The sequence below is a fragment of the Plasmodium vinckei genome (assembly GCF_900681995.1).
Source record: "Plasmodium vinckei vinckei genome assembly, chromosome: PVVCY_08".
NCBI classification, from domain to species: domain Eukaryota; phylum Apicomplexa; class Aconoidasida; order Haemosporida; family Plasmodiidae; genus Plasmodium; species Plasmodium vinckei.
The window spans coordinates 960139-976897 of NC_051300.1; the positions used below are offsets into that span (position 1 = coordinate 960139).

Sequence of the window (16759 nt, forward strand, 5' to 3'; positions counted from 1 at the left end):
TTGTGACACTATTAATCATTTTTATTGCTCCATCTTTTTCGTGATTTTTCTTTTTTTTTTAAAATGTTTTTTTTTCGATTTTTGAGACTTTTTTCATCCTAAAATGTGCAAGTTAAAAATAAATTTGCAAAATAAGCAATATTATACATTGTTATTTTAGGGCATAATATGCATTATATATATATATTATGGCTCTAGCATTTTCAACTTACATAAACTTTCTCTCCTTTAGATTTAAGTATGGCTTTCTGGACGTTCATACGATGCTTTGCTTTTTCCTTTTCTTCCGAATTGAGATTGTTTAATACCTTTTTTTCTCTTTCCAATTTTCTGAAAAGGGAATAACATAAAAATGAATATGTTTATAAATAAAAAAAATATGGAAAAATACATTTTCATAAATTTGCTATCCTTCCTTATTTTAATAATCAATGTTAAGTTTACTTGTAACTTTTTGATATCTGAACCATTCTAGGTAGTTTTTTTTTTTTTTTCATGCCTTCATTTTCACTTGGTATATTTCCTATAACCAAGTCATCAAAACTGTCATTCTGCATATTTTTAAAAGGAAAAATAAAAATCGTAATATTAGTTTTTTGTTTATATAAAGGATATGCATAAGTATATTATATATTTATATTTTTTTTTTTGTTATTTTCCTTTCCAACCTCATCGTTGTTGTTTGCTACTATCTTTTTCTTAGTAGACTTATCATTTGATGTTATTTTATTATTTTTAATAGACATATTTTATTTAAAAACAAAATGAAAAAGCCCTTAAAAATAGCTAGTTTATTAAAAAAAAATTATGAACAGTTCAGAATAAAAAGAAACACAAAGTATTAATTTAATTTTTAGCTTTATATTTTATTTTTACTTTAATATTTATATGATTTGTTTTATTATTATTTTTATTAAAAAAAAAGTAAATAATAATAAGTTGATAATAAATAAATATATAGTAAAATAATTTGAAATATTTTTTTCGTGTTTTTTTTGATATATGCAATACGTAATTTATTTGTAAAATGTTGTTATGACATTTTATGATTTAGTATTTTATTTTTTTTATAATTTTTTAAATCAAATAAAAGTATATAATACATATAAATTTACATTATGATTAAAAAAATATATTATTACATTTTGTAATTGTGCAAAACAAAAACAACCAAAAATTGTGTAAAAACAAAAATAAACAAAAAAATAAAGATGGGTTTAATAATATTACATACTAATTTTAAAAGATAATAGCAAAATCGAATGTAGAAAAAAAAATAAATTATAAAACAAAAAATAAACAAAATTTTAATTCACCAAATATACATATGCTATTGTATTAACATACAAAAAAAAAGTGATCAAAACTGTAAAAGACAATAAAATAGAATAATTAGGATGCTGCAAATGGCATATATATATAGGGAATATATGCCAGGCTAGTTTATCTTGAATTTAATTAAAATATAAATAAGTTCTTTTTGCTAAAATATAAGTAAGCTCTTTTTGCTAAAATATAAATAAGTTCTTTTTACTGTGTGTCTTTAGTAGATTTTTCATCGTTTGTGTTTTTTTTTTTCATTTTATTTACCAATAATTTTATTCCAAAATAAATAGCTGAGAATGCTAATAAAGCAGATACTGAAACCCCAGTATATTTTTTATTTATAAGCTTGGTTTTTTTTAGATCATCTATTTTTTTATCAACATTAATGGCATTTTGTAACTTATCATTATTTCCATTTTCTGGAGGTTTATTAAATATTTTATCATGTAATTCTTCTGGGTGTATATTTAAATGGTTTTCTAAGTTTACTTGAAATATTGCATCATCTATTTGATTTTGAACTGCTTCGTCATATGTATATGGAAATGTAGACATTGTGAAGTGTTTGAATTTTTAAAAATATAAAAAAAATAATAATTTACCTAATGGTTGAATAGGTAGTTATTCATGCTATTATTAATATATATCATAAACAATTTGTCGCTTTTTATATTTGCACATTTGGGTAACTTTATATATATTCCTTCTCTAAGGATAGAAAATATAATAAAAAAAAAAGTGATCATATATGCAAAAAGAAACAAATAGTTATATAAAAACTTAATATATGCAAAAAGAAACAAATAGTTATATAAAAACTTAAATATACAAAAAAGATATCAACTTTTTATTTTTTTTTTTTATTTTCTTATACTAAAACATTTCATAAATTATTATGATGTTTTATGAAAGAGAACTTTTTAGAAAAAAAAAATAATATTTTAAAAAGTTTTGGCAAAAATTATTATATATATTTATTATTAATCCTAAAGTAAGTGCATATAAAGCATTATAACAATATACAAATAATAATGATATAGGCTAATTAAAAAAGGCACGTATATTTATATATGCAAACTTTTATTAGATATAATAAAAACTTAAATTTTACATAAAAAATAAAAAGAAAAAATATAATTTTATAGAGAAAAAAAAACTTTAAGATTTTTCAAAAACTAAAAAAAAATATGATTATTTTTTTTGTTTATATAATAATAGAATTATAAATAAAATTTTTTAAATAATAAAGCATCATCTTACATATTAGAATAACTGTTGGTGACTCTAAAATATACAACATTATACGGGGTCAATGGTAATAATTTTGCAAACCTAAAGCGAACTATTATTATTGCTACTACTACTATATAATGTTATTTTATTTTTCAAAAAAAACTATACATTACAGTAGTAGTAATGATTTCAAATTTTTTACATCTTATAGTTGTGAATTAATTTTTATAACATTTTATTACAGCCTATTAATTTGTTTATATTTCAGTAGGTTTATTTAAAATATTTCACCTTATGTATGGGGAGAATTAAATCAAGAGAAATTTTAAACATTCCCTTTTTATAGATTCCATAAATATTTTTTAAAGCATTAATTTATTATATAAATTATACTTTCTTAAAGAGACATTAAATTGTGAAAATTTCTATCCTTTTTCTTCATGTATATCTACATATGTTGGTACGGTTACCCCCCCCCCCAATCAAAATAAAATATATATACTTTTATTATTATAAAACAAATAAGTTATGTAAATTTTGTTTCAACATGATTATAGTTTGTCTTTCTATGAAGAAAAAGAAAAACAACAAAAGGGTCGCTTCCAAAGTTGCATTAACTATGCACACTAGTGAGCAGTAAAAAAGTAAAAAAGTAAAAAAATAATAATAATAATGAAAAAACAAATAAATAATGTAGCATGTGGTAATCCCAATGGGGAATGCCTCTCTTATGCATATCAAAATTGTTGTAATAGTTTTAAATATTGTCTACCCATTTCTTTGTTTTACATTTTGTCTACCATTCTTTGTTTTACATTTTGTCTACCATTCTTTGTTTTAAACTTTGTCTACCATTCTTTGTTTTACATTTTAAGAGTGGCTATAAGTTCTTGGTAATGTACTCGATCAAACATATCACATTTTAATAAAATATGTTGATGTTGTTTTAAATTTTGACATGAATTTATAATAGGTTTATAATTTTCTGTACTAATATAAATATAATTATTTACAACATATTTAATTACTTTATTCAATAAAAAAATAATTTCATTTTTATTTTTTGGAATATTGTTTAATTCATTTAAAATAAATATTATATTTATTGTTTCAAATATTTTTAATTTATTTAATTCAGAAATATTTTCAAAATCTAATTTGTATAAGTCTTGAATAAACAAACTAAAGACATCGTTATAAAAAGTATGAGCTCTATTTTGTTTTACTTCATTTTGATATTTTGTATTTTTATTATTATCATATAAGCATAATGAAAGATAAAAATAAGAAAGTGAACTAGCCATTTGAATAAGTTGAGTATCATATAATCTCATACAATAATAGTTAGATTTATAAATTAAAAAAAAAGAAATAATTGTGTCTAATAAGTTTTGTAATAATCCGTCAGTTACTTTAGGTATATTATTTACATTAGTAAACATGTCTTTATCTTTTTTAAAAAATAAAAATTCATCAATAAAAATATTTTCATATTTATTATTTCTTTCTTTAAAATTGTAAATATATACAGATATGGTTGAAATGATTTTTAGCATATTTGGAAAGTTATTAGAAATATAATTTTCTTTTATATAATTAAAATAGTTAGTAAATATTAAAAACATAGTGTTAATAATATTTTGGCTTATCATATTATTTTTACAAAATTCCAATGAGTCACTATTTTGTGTGGTATTCTCTTTTGCTTGATCTAATTCTCTACATTTTATAATTTCATAAAATGGAATAAAATTATTTAGTTCTTTGATCTTGTCTTTTGTTTCACTATGATCAAAGTTTGCAAATGGGGGTATAATTTTTTCTAAAAATGAAAATAATAATTTTTTTTTTTTATTATCATTTAAACTATTTAAAACAGCCAAATATTTTGAATATAAAAATGAGAGCATATAAAGAATATCCGTTTTAAAATTTTGTATTGTTTCAAATATATTTTTAAAATTAGACAAATATTCATTAATAAAATATATTGAATTTGCTACAAAACTTATAGAAACATTTTGTACATTAATTTTTTTGTAATGATATAAAAAGTTGTTTATATCTTCCTTTTCACATGTAAAAATATATTTTAATTTTGTAGTATCATTAAAAATGTTTAAATTATTTTCAATAAATGTTGTCTTAATTTCCTGAGAATAATTTTCAAATTTATCTCCATTATCTATTTTTTCATTTTCTGATTTTATTCTAAATTCTGTCTTAACCAAACAAGGGAAATAAATATCATTTTGTAAAACAAAAATTTTATTTTCTGAAAAATTTACATTTTTTATGACATCAAACAAATGTGGTGTATTAAAAAAAGAACAAGCCATTAATTCTTTTAAGTTTTTTATTAGTACATTATAAAAAATATAAAAATTTATTACATACACATTTGTATTTAAAATTAGTTTATTAAATTTTTCATTATTATTTTTTTTAATTTTACATTCTTGTATATCATTAGAAATATTTTCCAATAAAAACTCTCTATTTGTATCATAATATTGGCTAGCTAAACATTTTTTAAAATTATCAAAAAATTCTGAACTGTTCATATAAATTATTGAACTTAAAACTTTTTCCAACTCACTAAAAGACAATTTTACATTTGTAACTTCATTTTTTATTTCATATAATATATTTCGTAAATCGGATGTTTTGTTTAATAATTTAAAATTTTCACAAAAAAATGGGAAATTTTGTATTGAATTAAAAAATAATTCATGATTTTTATGGTCAGTTAAGTTGTAAAAAGATTGGAATAGTAATAATAAATATTTTTTATCATAAAATTTGAAATTATTTTTTGAATAAAAAATTTGTAATGAATTATTTATTTTTATATTGTTGTTCAGGCAAATTTCTAAAAAAATACTATCGCTATATGAAAAAAAATTATCATTATTTTTTGAGTCAATATAAGAATTTCCTTTATTCTGTATTTCCTTCTTATTTATTGTAGAACTATTTGGGTAGTTCAAATTGGATGTCGTTTTTTTTTTTGAATTTGACATTGCCATTTTTAAGTTAAAAAAATAAACTAAAAGAACATGAATAAAATCATCGTAAGTATTTTTCCATGTTCCATAAATTTTTAATAAAATCAAAACATCTTCAACTTTTAAAAGATATAAATTAATCAAAAAATTTTGAATAAATTTGTTGAGGATATCAAATTGTGAAATTTTTTTTATATAAAAAAAAGAAATTATAAAAATAATTTCCTGCACACTAAAAGACATAGCAATAAATTCTATTCGCTTAATAAGGTTCAAATAAAATTCATTATTTCTTTGGTTGCATTTTTCAAAAAACGGACTACAACCACTACTACTACTACTATCATTTTGTGTAGAATTAACTTCACTTATTAAACCATTAGTGTTAACTTCTCCATTTTGAGATATATAACTTTCAAGATTATTATTTTCTATATAATTTATTTTTAAAACATTGTGTAATATACATTCTTTAGTAAACATTACAAAATTGTTCATGTGAGATGATATGTTCATTTTGACATTATTTTGGCTAGCTGTATTTTGATTTATAAATATATCGTATTTTTTATTTTGATCGCTGTTCAATAAAAATAGATCCTTAGAATGCTCATTTAAAACTTCAATAATTTGATGTTTATTTAAAAATTTAATTGGCTTTCTTTTGTCAAGATAATCTAAGTAGACATTTTTTTTATGATCAAGGGTTTCTAAAAATTGTGAATAATTATGATCTGAATATTTATTAAAAAATTCTATATCTAGATTTGAAAAAAATATGTCATCTTGGACATTCCATGTTAAACGTGGATCGTTTTCATTAAACAAGCTATTATAAGAATTATTATTTTTTAATTTTTCTGAATGTTCAGAATTTTCAAAAAATAAATCATAATAATTATTTATATTATCCATATTATCTACATTTTTATCTGAATTGATAAACATATAACCATTACTATCATTATTATTTTTATTTATCACAACCGTTTTTTTTTCAGCTGTTTTAATATTTATATAATTAATTTGTTCAGTATTCCATTTATCATAATAATTCATACATTCTTCAAGTTCGAGCATTTTATTTTTGTTTAAGTTAATATTTTTCATAAAACTATTTATTTGAAATAAATTTATATGTTCGTCACTTTCTTTGTTACATAAGTTAGTTCCTTCATTTTCTTGTAATTCGGTGGTATCCTCAAAATTTTTATCTTTATCCTTTTCTTGTTGTATTTTATTTTGTATTTTTTTTCTTTTCTCTTTTTGGATCATATAATTAAGCTCCTTAATGTCAACATCACACATTTTTTTTTCTTTATTACTTTCACTTTTTTTTAAATTTTCGATTTCTTTTTTCCATTTTTTGTTATTTCCATTGTCACTTAAGACCTCTTCTACACTTCCAGAAAAACTACTAACAAATTTTTTAATTTCATTTTTTGTTCCTTTTGTTACTAAAAGCAAAAGTTTGTTAGGACGGAAATTCATTTTCCCCACATTTTTTAACTACGATTTTGTTAATAAGCTCAATAATTCTACAGCCCACTTTTTAAATATTATCAAGTTTTGGCATTTTTCAACTTTCTTTTAAATACAAATGTGGCCCATCATCATTTATTTATTTTTTATTTTTTTCATAATTATTTTTATGTGCTTTATTTTTGTTATTTATAGATATATATAATATCTTTGGAATGCCGTTTCCATAGGAATTATATATTAATTGGCTACACGCCACGTCGTTTTTTTTTTCTACTTTTTCCATTTTTATTTAGCCATTATATATGCATCATACATTTTTTTCTTTCTTATTTTTTCTTTCTCTTTTTTATTTCCTATTTATGCTATTATATAATATCATTTCCCTATATTGCTGTACTCGTTTTTTGTGAAAATTTTTCCGTCAATATTTTTTTCATTGGGCGGTATAAAATATGTAGTACATTTTTGCAGTGATAAATATTTTTTTTTTTCATAATCATATATATTATTATGGGGTATTACTTTAAAATAGTGGTTATTTACAAATTATCAAAAAGTGGGTATATGGGCATTTTTTTAAAATTCATATAGATTTTATTTATTTTTGATCTATATAAATTTGAAAGATTGGAAGGGAATTAATAGGTCTATGTGATATAAATATAACTAGCATAGGAATGCGTATGTCGGTGTATGTGTAAATATAAACATATTATATAGTATATGAATAAAATATTATTATAGTCTTATGGTTAATCACTTTTTTATATGGGTATATGTGTGTACAGCCATTTTAGTGTACTTCTATAGTCATAATTATATTTCCTCTTTCTCTTTTTCTTTCTCTTTTTTTTGTACAATATATTATCTGGTGTAATCATATCATAGAAAATGTATTAAAAAAATTAAATAAAATAAAAAAAAAAAAATGTGTAAATTTTGTAAAAATTATATTAAAAAAAAACATAAAAATAGCTGTCTGCATGAATGTTAATAAAAAAGTATAGTATTTTACCTTGCTGTTCAGAAAAGTAATATTAAAATAAATATAGTATCATAATAATTATCATCACCATATTTAGTATTCTCATAGTAATTATGATTATTATTGTAGTTCATTTAGTAATTTTATAAAGTTTGTATATTCCAGTGTGGGCATATATTTATTTTTATAAAAATCTGATGTTTTCTTTATAAAATTATTCAATTAACATTTTCATATTTGGCTAGCTGTCTAATTAGCTAGTTTTGGTCTAGCAAATATTATAATTTAATGCATTAAAAAATGGTAGAATTTTTAAAAAGGGATGATAGTATGTATACTTATTCGGTAGAATCGTCGATTGAATGTCATAAAAAAAAGAAAGAGAAAAAAACAAAAAAACATAATGGGACTAAAAATATAAACTCGTTCAGTGATAGTGAGCAAATATTAAATAACAGTTTTGGTTATATAAATTGTTTTCACTTTTTAAAGACGGAAAATAAAAACCAAACAATTTTTTTAGAGAAAAATTCTGATCATCCTACGAAAGAAAATTTGTGTAGAAAATGGTTAAGCACAAAAAGTGAGTTTAGTGATAAATATAAAAACAGTAGCAATAGTAGAAATTGTAAAAAGAGGTACCTTCAAAATAAAGTATTTACCATTGTTAGTTATGATTTTATAGGGGTTATAAAAAAGACAAAAAATATAAAAATGATACACACACAAAGAGATTGTTCCTTATTATGTTATAAAAATAGGGAGGAAAAAAAAATGAATATATTAAAGAAGATTGAAAAAGAAAAGATTCCAGATTTTAATGAGTCCCCAATTAGTATTGAAAAGGAGTATATGTTATATGAAAAAAAATATAAAAATATTCATATTGCTTTTGTAAAGGGCTGGGAAAGTAGAAAAAATATAAACAATGATTATATTAAGAATAGAGAGAAAGATAATGATATTAATAAGTTGAAAACAAAAATAATAAAAATTTATAAATATCCAAAAGAGGATACTTTTAATCCATTTTATAATAACTATATGTGTTTTGAAAATTCTGTAAAATTAGAAAAATGGCTAACTGAGGATTTAAAACATGAAAATATTATAAACATTGAATCTTATTTTTATCATAATGAGGAAATTATAACTTTTTATAAATATGGTGGTAATTCACTTATGCAATGGGATAAAGAAACAAAACGGTTTCAGTATAAAAAAAAGGTATACACAGTTAGTGAAAAGAAAAAGAAAAATTATGAGCATGATAAAATATGGAATCCTATAATTAATAATGATAATAATAAACAAAGTAAAAGAGAAAAGGCATATGTCTATCCTGAATATATGATTGCAGAAATTTTAAGACAAGTTTTAAAAGCATGTTTATATTTATATGAGAATGAAATATATCATAGTGATATTAAACCATCAAATATTGTTGCAAAAAATATAAAAAAGAAAAATTTAAATAAGATAATTTATTGTAAAAAAGAAAAAAAATGGTATATAAAAAAGTATGGAAAAATAAAAAAAAATAAAATTTTAATTAAAATAATAGATTTTGAATATTCACAGAAATGTTATGGAGAAGAAGTTAATGTAGGAGGTACAACATCTTTGTTTAAACCATTAGAAAGTTTTAAAAAAAATAAAATTAATATATTTTCAAAAATAGTTTGGGTTATAGGAATAACTATTTTTATATTATCAACAGGAGAACACCCTTTTAGTTCTATAAATAATGATATGCATATTTTATTTTTAATTCAAAATAAAAATTTTGATATAAAAAATAGTTTTAGAAAATATAGTTACTTTTCACGTTCCTTTAAAGATTTACTTCAAAAAATGTTAAGAGTGGAATATACTCAACGAATTTCTTTTTTTGATTTATTCTTTCACCCCTTTGTTCTTTTTGGTGGTGAATAAAAATAAGAAGGAGGCCATCCCTTATGTTGCGAGTGTAGAGATAACAAGAAGGGGAAGCCAAAAATAATAACATTAACAATATGTAGCTACAAGAACTTAATTATATACTTACATTAGTATGCTTAGACATTTTATCTTTTTTTTATGACATTAATTATTTTTTTTGTGCATTATATAAGCTTATTTATTATATTTATAATAATGATTTAACTTGTTTTATGACAAAATTGATTATATTATTTGTTTGCGTAAAACTTTCATTTTGCAAAAAAAAATCGACATACTTTGCGGGATGCTCCATAAAAATCGACAAAAAAAATTGAAAAATTTTTAAATAAAAAAAATAAGAAATAAAAAATAAACAGCGTCATGTGTTTCTTCATCAGGAGAAATAAATAAAAAAAAATAAAAATAAAATTTTTTTGTAGTGGAAAAAATAACAGAATACGCACAGGTATTTTTATTTACTTATTATTTTGCATGTATATATTTCTTTCTTTTTTTTTTCCATTTAAAAAATATAAAAATTTTTAAAATAATAATCTTACAATTTGATGAATGGATATTTATAAAATAATTGAACGAGCTGAGAAAAGGGAAGCTATGTATTTGTAGTATCATAAATATAAGTGGTGGAATATTTAAAATAAATAATTATTAATAATTTTTTTTTTCAATTATATGACTCTAAAATAGATATGCAATACTACGTATAGAAGAATAACTTTGCATATAATTAAAAAGTGATAAAGCAGAAAAGTAATGAAGAGGTATTTATGTTTTTGTTTCTATAGATGAAAAAGTTTAGTCCTTTAGTTATTTGTGGGCCATCGGGTGTAGGGAAAGGAACCCTAATAAAAAAACTGTTTAATGAGTTCTCTAACCATTTTAGATTTTCAATTAGTTGTACAACTAGAAATAAAAGAGAATATGAAAAAGATGGAGTAGATTATTATTTTATAAATAAAGAGGAGTTTGAAGAAAAAATAAAAAATAAACAATTTTTAGAATATGATAGATATGCAAATAATTTATATGGAACCTTAAAAACAGAATATGATCAAGCTGAAAAAGAAAATAAAATATGTTTATTTGAAATGAATATAAATGGAGTTAAACAACTTAAGCAATGTGAATATGTAAACCGTGCTATATATATATTTATAAAACAACCAAATACTAATGTCATTTTAAATAGATTGAAAAAGAGAAATACTGAAACAGAAGAACAAATAAATACACGTATGCATGAATTAACGAGAGAAATTGAAGAAGCAAATACATTGGGGTTTGATTTTTTTCTAATAAATGATGAGGTTGAAAAGGCATATAGTGATTTAAAAAATTATTTAATGAAGTCTTACTCCCACTTGAGAAGTGAAACAGAAAAGGCAGAATAACACAACATGTATGCTCATATGAAGAAGTTAAAATTTATTGAACAATTTTTGGAAATATCCCTTTTCTTTATCTTTTTGAAAAATTTGGCATTATTGGACACGTATAAAATATTAAAGGATTTTTTATATATCCCATAAAAATATCACATATTTGTTTATATTTTAAATATTTTTTAAATTTTCTTTTTTTATTAGTATATAGATTTGGTTTTATAGTGGTGTTAGTTAAATTATTTTGTTTGCGTTTGCTATAATAATGAATGTTAATAATATTTGTATAATATGACTAAGACTTTTTTTTTAAAACTCTTATAAATTTTTAATCATACTAAAAATGATGTAACTATACATAATTATTAAATTAAAAAAATAATTATCACATAATTATCACATAATTAATTTATTTTGAAATGTTTAAAATTTGGAAAATTATTGAATACTTTGAAAAAATAAAATATCTATCAAATATTTTCAAATAAAAAAATGATAAAAACGGATAAACGAAACAACGGGTAAAGGTCATAACTGCATATTATATACATTTTTGTAAATTATTTATATAAGCAAATTTTAACAAACTTATTTCAGTGAATTTAAAAAAAAAAAAAAATTATCATTGTAAATATTTGAATAAAATATATTAAATCATGGGGATTTAAATGTTTTGTAAAACGGGTTTATTTATTTTTTTTTTATTTTTTTCGTTTTTTGTGATGTAAAAAAAGTATGGAAAAAAAAGAAAAGGATATAAAAATATCACTTAATATAAATGCCAATATAAAAGTTGATGAGTATTTTGATGAAAACCTTGCAGAAGATAATGAGTCACAACTTAAGCCAAATTCAAAGGAGGTCCTTCAAGCTATGTATGACGAGAAAAAATAAGCAAACAAAAAAATATATATACATACATATGAATATGTTGCATGTTGATATAGTAAAAAATAGAATAATTGCATAGTATGTGTAGTAAGTTTATGCATTGCTTGTGTGACACATTTGGGGTTCCATGCTAGTATTTCATGTCTTACTTTTGTGAATTTTATAACGTTTTTATCTATCCAAATAATACATTATGTTTTTTCGTCGAATTTTTTTTTCAAATATAGCGGCCTAATCGAGAACATTCGGAGTGGGACATTTAACTACAAAAACTTGCAGGAAATTTATTTTATGAATGATACAGATTTATTAAAAATAATAAATGAAGCAAAAGGAGAGGAAAAATCTAAAAATACGCAGAGTAAAAGTCCTATTAAAAATAATGGTGTTCTAGATGAAATAAATGTTAATAGCAATTATGAGAGCAATAATAGAGAAGGTATAGAAAATAATAAGAATGGAAATGAATATATAAATAATGAAATGAAAAATGGTAAGATATTTATGATGGATAATAGTCAAGTAGGTAAAGTATGTATCATTCGATTTCCTCCTAAAGTTTCAATAATAATAAAAAAACATTTAATAGAAAAAGATTTGGATTTAGAAATAAAACCAACTAATTTATTAAATTCTCGATTTTTTATAATTAATTTAAAAAATATAAATAAAAAATATTATGGAATATTACTTGAGCTATCTACACATATAGAAATTCATAAAACATTGGATAGAAATAATTTATACAAAACAAATGATGTGTCTCAAATAATTTATGTATATGATCCTCAAGATAAAAAAAATAAAAAACTTATAAAAAAAATGATAAATAATAATTTTCAATTAAATTGTGGAATTAGTAATAAAGTTAATAATTTTAATTTTCAAAATTGGGCAAAATTATATAAATATCATGATATATATTTTGCTGAAAAATTATTAAATGATTATTTAAATGCTAATTTTTATGATTATTATGATATATATGTTAAAACATATAATGAAATGTATAACCATATAGAGATTGAACAAGGAGATTGCAACAAACAAAATGATATAGTTGATGAAGGAACTGATATTACTAAAATTTTAAGTTCTTTAGACAATACATATAATATTATGAATAAAATTGAAAAAGATAATTTAGACATAAATTTAGAAACATTGTTAAATTATGATATAGATCATGATAATTATGAGTCGGATGCCTCAGATTTATTATTAGGGGGAGATTATTATTTGAGAAAAAAAAAATAAAAACTGTGTGCAAATATGTTATAGCAGCTAGCCATGTTATATATTCACATAAATTTTATTACCTGAATAGCCATATGTTCATATAAATTTTATTACTTGAACAGCCATATGTTCATATAAATTTTATTACTTGAACAGCCATATGTTCATATAAATTTTATAACAGCTAGCCATATATTCAATAAAAATTTTATTACCTGCACAGTCATATGTTCAATAAAAATTTTATTACCTGCACAGTCATACGTTCATGGAAATTTATAACTATGAGAAAGTTTGGGGGAAGGAAAAATCGGATTATATACATAAAACATAATTTTGCTTTATATAGAAAAAGTGGATATCATATTTTGTATACTTTTTTATGTTAATTTTATATTTCGATTTTATGACAATTTGATTTATGTCCTATTTATACATGTGTGTAACATTTTTTTTGACAAATATTCATGGAATAAATGCATACCTAAAAATATTGTTAACACATAAAGCTTTCAATTTTTTGTTGGAAAATTTTCATATGTATTTTACACTACACATACAACATATGTTTATTCCGCATATGTTCTCTACTATTTTGGTATTATGTTCTATTTTTTATTTTTACATTTTTTTTATTTTTATGTTTTTTTGTTTTTACTATTTTTTGTGGGCAAGTGTGTATAGCCCCATACGAAAACGACAAACTATATTTTGTAATAAAAAAGTGGTAGAATAAAAAAAAAAAAATAATAATCATAATAAATAAATTACCGGATTAATAAGAAAATAAATAAACAAATGATTGTATATATAATATATTTTTTTATTATCCGCAATTTTAATGATATTTTATAAAAAAACATATACAAAGGTCAATGTTGATACCCCGATTTATCGTTATTTTTTATTTCTACAAATATGTGATATGTTAATTCGATAAGGGCTAATAATATTTACACGCTTTTTTTATCCCCATTGTGAACGGAATTTTTTTTTTTTTTTTTTATATTTTTTTTATTTACCTTTCGAAACGGCTGTAGTATTATTCTTCATTTTTGTTTTTTATAAAGATCAGGAAAAATACATACCATATAAGTAAAGAGGAAAAGGTGAAAGTGAAATATACGTGATGAGCTTGTTATGGTTTATAATTTTTTTATTGCATTAGCTTGAAATGGCTTCATAGGGACGTAGAAAAAATAACTTAGTCTTCTTTAAAAAATTTCTAAAATATTTTTATCGTATAAGTATTACAAATGAATATGAAATAGTATATATAAGAAAGAAATTAACATAGTACATAAAATTATGTATATGTAGGTATAATAATATATGCACATATGCGATTTATACAAGTTTGTTGTCATACTGAACAGTTAGAAATATTATAATGGGAAACATAATAGGGAATAAGGAAACAGTAATGAATATAAAATTAAATTATATATCTAGCATATTTTATTTTGAATATATATTTATATTTATTTCTTTTAATTTATAGAATCCCAATAAGACAAACATAAATATATTTGAAAAAAGATATGGGTATAATTTGAACGATTTACACAGTTATATATACCAAATTAATCTCCCTCTAAAACCCCCATATATAAATTATATACTTCAAGAAAAAAAGGAAAAAAATGATACCCTAGAAAGTTTGAAAGACAAAGATAAAAATAGTGATAACAAAATTATGAACGAATTAAACAATTCAGTAGATATATATAATAAATATGATAAGGATAATATTAATAATTCTAATAATATTTATAAAAATAAATTAATAATAAATAATGTAGAAGATAATAAAAAATATGATGATAAGTATGTTCATTTGGGATATAATAAAAATTATATATTTGATGAAAATAAAAATAATATATATACGGAGGATAATATTTCAAAATATATTTCTGAACAAAAAATTAATGAAAAAAATAATTTTGATATAAAAAAAACATATTTAAATTTATGTTTAAATTATTATAATAATATAGATACATGTGTAACTAAAAAATATCAGAAGAACCTTCAAAATAAAAAATATAAATTTACTCGTTTACACACATGTAAACCCCATTATGTAGGAACCCCAAAAAAATATGTCACAACTATGTCTGTTAATACTTTGGCTATATTTATATAACAAATAAAATATTCATTTTTTAATATTTATAGATTTTATTCTCCCGTTGTATAAAATTTCGAGACAAAAAAATAATGAAGGAAATTAAAAAAATGGAATTAGAGTATTACAACACACTTAGCCCCCAAAATAAGTATTACATATACTTTTCATTTTTTATTTTTTTCACTTTTTAAATGTAAGGAGAAAAAATACATTTTCATTTATTTTTATCTATTTCTTAGATCGAGTTATTTAAACGAATTTTCTACCAATTTAAATTATCATGAGGTATAGGAAATAAATCACAATTGAATGTTAGATATGAAATATATAGTGATATACCTTTAATGATAGTTTTATTTACATTTTTATATAATTTCTTATCCCTTTTTGTAGTATCGAATAAACCAGACATATGAAGGGGTAGAAAAAATAAGGTAAAAACAAATTAAAAGAGTTTTAAAATAATAACATTTTATATTGCTACCAACTTTTGCTAATATGCTTTCCTTTTTCCTTTTTGTTACATCCTATGCAGGCTTAATAAGGAGTTAAACGAATTACGAGAAAGATATAATAACATTTTAAAATCTAATGAAGTGCATGGATGAGTTTGAGTTGGGATGAAAATCCATACTTATCATATAAACTGTCCAATTATAGTAAATATGTAAATATGCACATATGTAAATAACATTGATACAACTTTTTTAGTGCTAAGTTGTATGTTCAACTAATTTGATAATTTACTATGTTTTTTATCTTCCAATTTTATAACTCGTTTTGTTATATATTTTTTTTATTTGTTTGAATATTTTTCAACACTTTTTTTTGTTAATTCATTCTTTTTTTCACCAACTTTTTTCACACATTCGTCTTTAAATAAAAACTGTTTATAATATTTTTGAAAAAAAAAAACATCGAACAAATGTGGCGTGAACTTGTATGTTATGGGGGTATAAACATACACACCATATATATAAAAGAATATATATTTTTCCTAAGAATGTGAAAACCATGACTTTATATATAGCTTAAGAAAAATTGAACATACCATAAAATTATATATAGGAAAAACAGGAAATTTTATGTAAAAAATATGAACGTTCAGAAAAAAAAAGCTTTTGAACAGTTT

At 21.1% G+C, this 16759-nt stretch overlaps 7 protein-coding genes across 7 annotated transcripts; 4 read left to right on the plus strand and 3 right to left on the minus strand.

Moving 5' to 3' along the window:
- Nucleotides 1-11: 11 nt before the first annotated feature.
- Nucleotides 12-746, minus strand: PVVCY_0802690 (conserved Plasmodium protein, unknown function; the record flags this gene model as incomplete). The annotated part of the gene is made up of 4 exons (XM_008627069.1): nt 12-98; nt 213-330; nt 445-551; nt 669-746. 4 exons carry the CDS (start codon nt 744-746, stop codon nt 12-14), a joined length of 390 nt encoding a protein of 129 aa, XP_008625291.1.
- A 784-nt stretch (nt 747-1530) lies between these two features.
- On the minus strand, nt 1531-1881 carry PVVCY_0802700 (conserved Plasmodium protein, unknown function; the record flags this gene model as incomplete). Its single annotated transcript, XM_008627070.2, has 1 exon — nt 1531-1881. One exon carries the CDS (start codon nt 1879-1881, stop codon nt 1531-1533), a length of 351 nt encoding a protein of 116 aa, XP_008625292.2.
- Nucleotides 1882-3422: 1541 nt separating this feature from the next.
- Nucleotides 3423-7058, minus strand: PVVCY_0802710 (conserved Plasmodium protein, unknown function; the record flags this gene model as incomplete). The annotated part of the gene is made up of 1 exon (XM_008627071.1): nt 3423-7058. The coding sequence occupies one exon, from the start codon at nt 7056-7058 to the stop codon at nt 3423-3425; it is 3636 nt and encodes a 1211-aa protein (XP_008625293.1).
- Nucleotides 7059-8337: 1279 nt separating this feature from the next.
- Nucleotides 8338-9972, plus strand: PVVCY_0802720 (serine/threonine protein kinase, putative; the record flags this gene model as incomplete). Its single annotated transcript, XM_008627072.1, has 1 exon — nt 8338-9972. One exon carries the CDS (start codon nt 8338-8340, stop codon nt 9970-9972), a length of 1635 nt encoding a protein of 544 aa, XP_008625294.1.
- Nucleotides 9973-10766: 794 nt separating this feature from the next.
- On the plus strand, nt 10767-11372 carry PVVCY_0802730 (guanylate kinase, putative; the record flags this gene model as incomplete). Its single annotated transcript, XM_008627073.2, has 1 exon — nt 10767-11372. The coding sequence occupies one exon, from the start codon at nt 10767-10769 to the stop codon at nt 11370-11372; it is 606 nt and encodes a 201-aa protein (XP_008625295.2).
- A 726-nt stretch (nt 11373-12098) lies between these two features.
- On the plus strand, nt 12099-13511 carry PVVCY_0802740 (transcription initiation factor TFIID subunit 7, putative; the record flags this gene model as incomplete). The annotated part of the gene is made up of 2 exons (XM_008627074.2): nt 12099-12238; nt 12482-13511. 2 exons carry the CDS (start codon nt 12099-12101, stop codon nt 13509-13511), a joined length of 1170 nt encoding a protein of 389 aa, XP_008625296.2.
- A 1372-nt stretch (nt 13512-14883) lies between these two features.
- Nucleotides 14884-16235, plus strand: PVVCY_0802750 (conserved Plasmodium protein, unknown function; the record flags this gene model as incomplete). The annotated part of the gene is made up of 6 exons (XM_008627075.2): nt 14884-14913; nt 14995-15579; nt 15675-15775; nt 15867-15912; nt 16021-16061; nt 16163-16235. 6 exons carry the CDS (start codon nt 14884-14886, stop codon nt 16233-16235), a joined length of 876 nt encoding a protein of 291 aa, XP_008625297.2.
- Between the last annotated feature and the right edge of the window lie 524 nt (nt 16236-16759).